Genomic DNA, 10,625 nt, shown 5'->3' with positions numbered 1-10,625 from the left:
CACTTGGTGCATAGTTCTCGATGTAAAATGTATCTATAATCTATATCGTGGACTAGTTCTATCGTACTAGTATAAAGTATATTCTTAAATGATCCACCAAGTATTACCATTTGACACTATTAATCTTTAGATTTTTAAATATTTATTATATCTTAAAAAATAACTAAATTTATAAAAAATTTCGTTAGGTCAAAAATCATGATCAAGTAGGTATTGTAAGTTATTCACTTATCAATTAAAAATGATCGAAAATAGTCACCATATTTTTTTATAAGCGTAGCTTAACTTTTAATTTAAACGATATTCTTCAACATTTGCAGCAAATTACATAATAGTTAAAATAGCACAAAATTTTTCATATTAAACCTAATGTTTGAACAATTATACGAGGTTTTCATATCATGTTATTATAGCTATTAAAAAGTATTAAAGATACAGAGGTACGATTTGTTTTTATACGCATTTGAAGTTCAAATGTTGACAACAATTTGTAATTAATTTTGTATCTAGGTTTTCTAATTAAACGTTTAGGTATAAAAACATGCACAGTTTTTAAAGTTAATCATTGAAAATCTAAATGCAAAGTTTTTCATGAGTAGCACCTAGTTCATATCAGTGGAACCGTGTTCAGTAAAGATGATGGTTAAATTCTAGCGAAAGCCTACAGAGTTCATTTTACAAACCATAGGCGCAAATAGGGACATTTTTCTAGGGGTGGGGGAAGGAGGCTAGAATTGTTTCGGTAGCATAAACCCTGATCTATTTATATATATATTTAAGAATCTAACTTGATTTTGGAGACGAAGGAAACCGGTTTTGAACCCTCATTATAATAATAATAATAATTAACTAATTACCAATTATTTTCTTATATTCACCAATAACGATGTCTATTTCTTTTATTTTAATTTATAATCGTTGTATTATTTGTATAGCCAAAAAATAGTCTTATGTTTTTAAATTAAATTAAATTATAAAAAAATAATTTCTTCCGGAGGAAGACCGGGCAGCTAGTAATTAATAAATATGATTAAAAAACTAGGGAGCCAAGTCGTCCTTCCTCTAATTGCGTCTGATTCAAGAAGAAAATATTTAAAACATAAAGCAGGTAGCGAACAACACAACTTTAACAACAAATATTTTTTTGAACAAAATGTTATTTTATTACCTGTATCTAGTTTATTGATACTCACTGTTCAGTGTCCACAAACATTTTTATTGGATGTTTTAAATGTTTAGATACAGTATAAAAAATTATTTTCATACTTACCAATTATTAGTATAGGTTATTTATATTCGACATATGTAATTGGATATGTCCTAACTTCTGGCTCAAAGACTGATCAACTATGAGAGCTAGATGATTGAGATTTTCCAAGTACATGTAATTATTGGTAGGTGTGAATTTTCTAAAGTTCTAATTTTAAAAGTTGCAAGCGTCAGCTAAAGGATGAATTTCAAATTTTTTTTTTGATAATAACCATATTGGTTATAGTCTATAGACTATAATAATTACCTAATAGTAATAGTAGAAACTGTTAGAAATTAGTTTTTTTTTTGTATAACTGGTTGTCATTGGTTACCCGTGCTGATGAGGTAAACTCATACATAAAATCGCGGCAATCGTAATGACTTCACTTAAAGAAACTATAGGTACCTACAACCTACCTATATCTCAAAACTAAATAATTGTTGCTTATATACTCAAAAATTACTTGACTGATGTTTACAAAAATCTCAGAGATTATTCTTCTTACAGACATCAGAAAAGTATAGAGTAGATTTATCTACGTTAAAAATATACCAAGTGCTAAATCCAATCAACGACTTGTTATTATTACTATTACAATAGTTAAGACTAGTTTTTTTATGCACACAATGAAATTTTCAAGAGCAATAATTTCGGCAAAAAATGTTTTCAACCGTTATTGATAAATAGTAGATACTGTATTACTATTTCCTAATAGATAATTCATAGGCGTAGGGTGGTCAAATATATTGAGGGGAGGCGGAAGCCCCAATAAAAAATTTCAATGTGGCCTTACGTGGAGGACTCTAGCCCCCATAACCCCCCTGTTTACTGATTTATGTTAAGGATATTCATTAAAAAAAAGTTATGCCTATTTTACTAATTAATATTTTTAATTTAATATTTCTATAATATCAAAACACTACAAAATATCACCATGTACAATGTATACATAGAAAATGGTAATAAAAGCATCTTAGGCCGTGACAATGGCATATCAGTTATAATTGAATTACAATTAACCACGTATGCATCACAATGACTTACCTACTTTTAAAGACGACATGGGTAGGCAAACTCGAAACCTACTGTCTATATACAGGGGCGTAGTTTGGGGTGATAGTATGGGGTTTGTTACTCCTCCTACAGTTTTTACACCAGCTCTATATATTTTTAATTTTTACCCATTCACCTCTTTCTTTCTAAGGTTATCGGCTAATTCCCAAGAAAAATTTAATTTATATGTTTATTTTGATACTGTTTTGTTACCTACATTTAATTTTATTAATTTATAATACGTACTTACTTATATAAATGAAAAAAAACTATTTTGTGAAATTAAGCGTAGGTACTAGGAAATAAGAAAAATGTAATTATTATGGGCCTAATTATACTTATAATTTTTACCTATTTAATTAAATTTAATATATAGGCACCTATATTAACAAATGCAATCAATACCTATTTCGAGAAAAAATATTTTAGTTCAACAAATTAATGATTCAACGGGAAAACATTATATGGGACGCTCAATAAAATATGAATCACATACCCCTTGCCACTTTGTACCACTTTAACCAGGATAAGTTAGATTAAGACTGATTAGGGGAACTTTACCTTCAAAACTTATTTAAAATTTTGGTTTCCTAGAACTTAAGTATCTGTAAGTTGTAACTTTCCAGCAGAGCGGTTACCTACTTTCCCCCTTTTAGATTCTAAGCGGAACACAGTAGATATGTCATCACCTTTGGGGGCAATACAAATTCTTCGCTTTTCATTGGTGTTGATTTGTGGTAAAAAATGGGAACTAGTTGGTATTTTAAACATTTCCCGAACTCATCAAAATAATCGAGAAAAGGGGAATTTGTTACGCAAAACTAGAACAAAATATTTTTTTTTTCACAGGTTGTAACTCAAAAGTTAAAAGTGACCTAGGAAAAACGAATAAGGCTACTTTAAGGCTTTAACCAAGTTGATATTATTAGTTCGGAATAAATGATAAAATATTTTTAATATTTTTGAGCTATTTATAGACATACAAAATGAAACTTTTTAGTCTGTTTCAATAGGTTACTGTCAAATATAAATAAATTGTGTTTATAGATATATTTTTTAGATTTTTTGGTTGAGCGTAAATTCACAATAATTTTTTTTTTGGGCGACAGAAGCTAAAACGTTACCTGTAAATTTCAAAATTATTTTAAATAATAAATTTGGTAGCAATAATTTAGAAGCCTATAAAAATATTTTTCTGGAATAAATAAGTTGTAGTATCCAGCACACGATATCCATCAAATAATTTATGCACAAAAATCTAAATCAATTATCTTGGATATTGACTTCAAAAATCAAGAGAGGGAACATTGTATTTCATAGTAATCTTTTATTTTATGTTAAATTGTCCTAGATAAAGTTATATATTTTAATATTAAAAATAGAATTTTATGTTCGGTTAAAACCACCCAAATGACTATGTCAAAAATATATTACATAGTTAGCTAACAAACTAATTCCTGTGCAAGATATGGTTATTTATAATAAAATTGAAAAAATATATACCATAAGTACAAGTCCTCTCTCACCCCCTCCCCTCCCGTGACAGCTAGCAATTTTTTTTTTTCAGCCCAATTTACTTTTAATTACAGTATCAATAAATTAATATTTCATTCTTGGTAGAAGGTAGATTAAGTTGTCAAACCCGGCCACCCGGGTTATACATTTTATCATACCGTTTATTTTAAATAACAAATTTATATAAGTTATTTACTCTATGACAGAAGGCATTTATCAAATGCAGTATTTTTTTGCGTGAGGGGGGTGGGGGGAGGAGAGAATTAACTTCAAGAGGGCTCCACCTGAAAAATAATTTAGATATAGATTGCTATATCAACTGGGAAATCCATTGTATTAAGAATTATTACATGTAGCAATATTTTTTTTTTGGAAAACGGGAATAGGATTAAAATATGCAATTTTAGTATATAATTATTATTTTTCTGTTTTTTTTTTTTTTAACTTTTTAAAAGTAAATGCTTTGAAGGTGTTTATACAATACAACAATAATAATTTATGAACAACAATATTCAGAAAAAAAATGTTACATGGAACATTAATTTTTGGTTAATATTCTAAAATAAAATATATATATATATACATACATAAAATAATTATATGTATCTATCTACCTATAATAAGGAAATGATTTTATATTTTATATGCAAAACATGAACAAGTATTTTACAATATTTTATAAATCGAATATTACCATGTAGTAGTTTTATATCTCAACTCGGTACCCACTCAGAAAAATTCACATATTGTTATAATTTTGAGGTGGTCTTTGTGAATTTGGTCTGTAAGTGGATGGCCTTGAAAAGGTGGAGTCCATTAAATTAGGTGGCGGAGCATTTCGCATGCCATTTTGATTGTTTCCATATTGTCGAGATGGCCTATTATTTTGTGTGTTGTTATTGTAAGGATGTGATTTATTGTAATAAGATCTCGGTTGTTGGTTGTATCCAGTTGTGTTTGATGGTTGATGTATAACTGGTCTATTAAAATTATCATTAGAAGCTGTTTGAAAATTAGCAGAAGAACCATAATTTGGATTAAAATTATTATTGACTCTAAGATCAACATCTTGATTCATAGGAAAGTTGACATTTACATTATTAATGAATTGATTTCTGCGTAAGTCTTGATCTTTTTGAAGGTGTTTGGCTGCATATGAATAAATTGGATCTTTATTGCTTTCAAAAGATAGATGTTGCCGTACTTCTGGAATTGCACCAGAATGAAGAAGACGCATTAATGATTCTCGACCTTCCCTAATTGCATTCGCTAATGGTGAATTTTGATCTACTTTTATCATTTGTCCATAAATAAGAAGAGATTCCGGCTTCAATTCACTTGCTGGTCTAGAACCTGGTATCAAATCCATTAAACTTTCAACAACATTATTGACTACATCACTATCAGGGCCAAGATTTTCTTCAGCATCATCTTCGATTATTTCATCATTAGTCTTATATTCATTCCAAAACTTTTGGAAATTCTTAGGAATAGGTTTAGAGTAAGGGATTTTCTTGATTTGTCGAACTCTGGTTGTTTCTTCAGTAGAGGCAATATCTAAAAGTGGTATGGTATTATTGTCAACTAACGTTTTATTAGTATCTTCTTCATCAATGTCTTCTAGACCCATTCCAGGAATAGTCGATTGAGCATCAGCGCACATATTATCTGTTTTTAACATGTTAGAAACTGTGTTTACTGAGTGATATTTTCCAGTCATTTTATCTCCAGGTCTGTTTCGGGTCCAAAACTTACAAGTGTAATCATTTGAACCAGAACACAAAACCTCACCTAATGGATGCCAAGCTAATGACCAAACAATACTATCATGAGCTTGATCAACAGATCCAACAAATTTATCTACACCCACATTCCAAAATAATATAGCACCATCAGAACCACCACTACAAAATAAGTTTTCGTGATATGGATGCCAGGCAATAGTACTAGCTTCTTTTTTGTGACCTCTGAATGTTTGAACTTCATGGGAAAGATTTCTTATATCAAATAATTTTAACAAGTGATCCCTGGAAGCAGACACAACCCAATTACCATTGGCATTCCATTTAACGTCCATAACTGTACTTTTATGAGCGTGTAAAGTGGCTAATGATTGACCAGTTTTTGGGTCCCATAGTTTAATTGGCTGTTGATTATCTTTACTACCAGAAATTAAAAGACCTTTATGCGGATGCCAATCAATACATTTCACATCTGCTCCATGTCCTCTAAGTATTTTTTCTTCTCTGTTAGTAAAAAAGTCCCAAATACGTATGGTTCCATCATCTGAACAAGTTGCAAATTTATCGTCTGATTGACTAAAACTAATACCTCTAACAGCTTCATTATGCGCTTGAAACATCTTAACGTTATTCATATTTGATTGCCAATATTTAATGAAACCAGTATGGTCACCAGTTGTCATCCAGTTACCATTATGAGACCATACCATTGACCGAACAGGTGAATCATGTGCTTGTAAAATAGTTTCAAAATTGAATGTAAGACCATTCCATAGAGTAAATTCTCCACTAGACGCACCAGTTATTAAACGTCTACCTTCGGGTGTCCATGCTAAACAAAATACAGGACACCGTACTTTATTAGTAACAGTTTTGACAAAAGCAGTAGTAACTGAATTTACAGAATTATCCACATAACACTGTGGAGGTAAAAGTTGAGGAGTATATAATATATCTGGTTGTAAAAATGGTCGATCTCTGTAATCTCTTTGCCAAATACGATTTTGAAGCATCCGAATTAGTGATGCATTGTAATCCACAGTTTTACGAAGACCTGATTTCCTCAAACGTTTGCCATCGAAATCTACATCAACTGGTGGTGCACTTTTGTTAAGTTGATGCCTTGGTGGACCACCCAAACTCGGACCACGGATGTGTAAAGGTATTGGGCCTTGAAACCTGTAGTTTGTCGGAATGAATGTATTGGTTGAAGGCGGCGGAATCGAAAAATTTATTGGAGGTGGAGGTACCAAAAAAGAAGTATCCACAGTAATGGACATATTTTTTAACGATTTAATACAAAATATTAATAAATCTAAGAATTAAAATATGTCATTACCATAGTAGCTACTTCGAAGTCCGACGCGAAATAAATATTTTACGTAAATCTAATAAGAAAACACAAATCAAAAAACACTAAACACACTACACAGGGACGGCGGCACGAAGCTTTACTTAATATTCACTAACTACTAGTAACTACAAATCACTTTTCATTTAAGTAAGACCATATTCACTATGAATTATGATTTAAGATACCGTCTACTCACAAATGTAAAATACACTACCAGGATCAGGATGAAGAATAATAACGCATGATGCGTCCCTAATCACATCAAGAGCGACATGGAATAAAAAAACCAGATAATATTTTATTCCAGGTATTGTATCAACTTCAACCAAGATGTAGATAACATGAACTACCGCCATAAAACATATTATATAAATTATCAACTACATCAAGATTCAAGGTGTATTTATTAAATACTTTTAATTACAAAATTATAATTGGAGGTAGGTACAAGAAAATAAACAAAATACACAAGAACAATAGTGTAATTAATTTTAGCATTACCTATAACATATTGTATTGCCAATTATATTCTTTATTTTTTCAAATTGGTTTGTTTGCCAGCAGATGTCAGGATTAATATTTTTACATTATAGTAAAAAAACTGATATTTGTGGATTTTAAGTAAAAAAATAATTAAAATAGGGAAAGAAACTTACCAAATTTTGTATCTTAATAGGTATATGTTTAAAACTAATAGTTGTGATTTATATCTAAAATACATTTGACGTTTTGTCTCTTTCTACTTGTTTTTTTTTTCTAGATTTGTTTTGATACAATATTTGGTCAAACGAAAATTAAATAGACAACAGATAAGTAATAATTTAAAACGTAAAGCTAAATGTAGATGATCCTTTTGGAAAAATAAGTAAAATACTACATTGTGAGCTATTAGTACATTGACGACACTAATTCAAAAAAAAATTTACATTTCGCCCGATCAAGCATTTATCCCAAACTGCCAGATATTTTGAATTTTGATTGATTTACATACAGCTTCATATAATTTGAACATCAAAACTAATGGAGATCAAGTATGTTATTTATTAATTTATTCTATTTACAGTCATAATAAAAATAGGTGGCTAAATTTAAAATATTTAAATAAGTGCAAAAATGTATTTGTTTGTTGTACATACATTTAAAGGTTGTCCTAAAATGTTTTATCAATGTCTTAAAGCAAAAACAATGTGATATATTATGTAAAAATAGGTAATTCAAATTTAAATAATTTAAAAAGTAAAATGTAAAAGTTCAATGATACAATTTATAAATAATGAAATTAATAGAATTATATATGTAGAAAAGTAGTTTTTATACTTTTTTAAGAGAATACATAGAGATAGGCGTGTCCAGCCATTTGAAATTGAGGGGGGGGTAGTAACACTAAAATGTTAATACTGATTTATGGACTATTTTGTGTTTATTTTTTTGCGGCCCTCTTACAACATATAATATTAACTAAAAAGTTAGATAAATAAATAATTATAAAAATATTTTTGATGGGGAGGGGGGGGGGCGTGCTCAGATTTCTCCCATAGTTACACCTATTACATAGACATAGAAATGTAGCCTGGGTAATACAGGTGGTTCCTGTATGTCGTATTAGCAATGTCTATGACTATAAGACTTTATTGTTATGCATATAAGTACTTAGTTTTACAGTCTTTTAACTTCATAGTTAGTATCCAATACCAATTTAAATGAAAATTTGTTGGTTAACTGGCCTTTTGTGACTGTTAATTCGCAAACCTCAATATACCTGTATTAGTTTATACCACAAAAAAGAAATGAACAATTTGTTTAAATAATATTCATATTTAATAGATATCTCTATATACTAAATGGTTGACAACATAATAAACCACTTTAAAAACAATAAAAATTTTTTTTTAATAAGACTGAAACTCAATTAGTATCATCTTGCGGAAAAATCTTGTATGGATTTAATATATTTTTTGGATCAATAGTATTTTTTAATTTTTTCATTAAATCTATTTCTAAATTGGATTTTGAATATTTCAAATATTTACTCTTTAAAAATCCAATTCCATGTTCAGCACTTACACTTCCTTTGTATTTGCTAGTCCATTCATATACATAAGGTTCAATGGCTGAGGCTATTTCAGCATTATGTTCTATTGTAGCCACATTTAAATGTAAATTTCCATCACCTATAAATACAAATATGGTACAATATAAAATACAAATTACATCAAAATTAAAATGTAATATTGTTAAAACAATAAATACAAAATTATTACCTAAATGTCCATAGCCACAAACCGCTTTAACATCTAGTTTTTCTAATCGTTTCCTTATTTCAGGCACAATCTCATAAAATAACTCATGAGGTAAAGTTATATCATATTTATAGACGTATCCATATCTTAATAAACTTTCAGGAATATTTTCTCTTATTTTCCATAAATTCTAAACATTTTCAATTTTCTAAATAAAATAATTTACTTTGTTGTTCATCTGTTTATTATTATATTTTCTCTATAGATATTCATTACTTGAATTAGTGACGGTTGGTCTGCTACAGTAGCATCTAAAATTATTTCTTCATCTAAGGCTTTTTCTAAAAATTCTTGAATGGAATGACTGATATAATTATTATCACCTGATAATTCTACAAGAACATAAAATTTCAGGCTGTCATTTATTGGACACTTAATGCCAATATTTTTTTGCACACTTTTTATTGCTACAGAGTCCATTAGTTCAAATGATGAAAGACTATTAGAAAATTCTTTCCGTACTAACGAGAAGAAACTTAATACTTTATCAAATGATTCTAATCCTGTAAATAAATAATAATGAACACAATCAGGTCTTCCATTAGGAAACAAGTAAGTTATGGGTTCTTTCTTTTGGGTGGCAAAAATAATATAATTATAGATATAATTATATCATACAATTAGACAGAGTCATATATTATTTATAATTAAAATAATATAATTAAAACTATTGTGATTTCACATAGGGACATATTTACCCTAGGGCTAACCATGCCCATGTTGAGTAATTTGGTGATTTAAAAAAAATGTATTATTCTTTTATATCACTTTTACTTTTTTATCAAATACAATTGTTATACATTTTTAATGAAAATAATACTTAATTACTTGTGTACTGGAAATGTATACCAAATAAATGTGAAAGAAGTTATACCTGTATAACAATAGTAGAGCATGACCACATTGGTATTTATGTAGCAATGTAGGCAGAAATAAATTTGATTTGTGTTTATCTACTTTTTAGCAAAACATTGATATTTTGTTTGGCGAGTTCAGCTTACAGACAATTGTCGAACATCGATAATAATAATTATTAGTATTTGTTGTGTATGTACAATCATTCATCTATTACGAGTCAGATTGACTTACGTGTTTATGTGTTTTTTTTATATTATATTAATTTAAATTGTTAATATGTTAATTAAAATGTTTTAACTGAATAGTTAATATTAATAACAAAATAAATGTAATGTTTTCTGCTCAAATGAATTCAAATTACAGTATTACTAAAAGTAAAATACATTTTTATGATAGTAATTTAAATATATGCTGACAGACTGGATTCACCAGGATATTTTTCATGTGCGATGATTTATTATTGAATTTAAATTTAACCATTAACAAGGTGAATACGATTCTAACTGTGAAACAGAGGAGTACATACTTGCTCACATTATACTGTTAGTAAA

The 10,625-nt window shown here is 28.8% G+C and overlaps 2 protein-coding genes across 2 annotated transcripts; both read right to left on the bottom strand.

Annotated features, from left to right (window-relative positions):
- Positions 1–4,418: 4,418 nt before the first annotated feature.
- LOC111029182 (pre-mRNA 3' end processing protein WDR33-like) lies at positions 4,419–7,152 on the bottom strand. Its single transcript, XM_022308077.1, has one exon. It carries the CDS (start codon positions 6,840–6,842, stop codon positions 4,560–4,562), a length of 2,283 nt encoding a protein of 760 aa, XP_022163769.1. The 5' UTR covers positions 6,843–7,152; the 3' UTR covers positions 4,419–4,559.
- A 1,559-nt stretch (positions 7,153–8,711) lies between these two features.
- Positions 8,712–9,988, bottom strand: LOC111029216 (D-2-hydroxyglutarate dehydrogenase, mitochondrial-like). The gene is made up of 3 exons (XM_022308159.1): positions 9,433–9,988; positions 9,178–9,346; positions 8,712–9,087 (listed from the first exon to the last, which is right to left on the bottom strand). Exons 1-3 carry the CDS (start codon positions 9,634–9,636, stop codon positions 8,822–8,824), a joined length of 639 nt encoding a protein of 212 aa, XP_022163851.1. The 5' UTR covers positions 9,637–9,988; the 3' UTR covers positions 8,712–8,821.
- Between the last annotated feature and the right edge of the window lie 637 nt (positions 9,989–10,625).

Source organism: Myzus persicae, unplaced genomic scaffold (assembly GCF_001856785.1).
Source record: "Myzus persicae strain clone G006 unplaced genomic scaffold, MPER_G0061.0, whole genome shotgun sequence".
Taxonomy (NCBI): domain Eukaryota; kingdom Metazoa; phylum Arthropoda; class Insecta; order Hemiptera; family Aphididae; genus Myzus; species Myzus persicae.
This window is presented reverse-complemented; position numbering and strand designations above follow the sequence as displayed.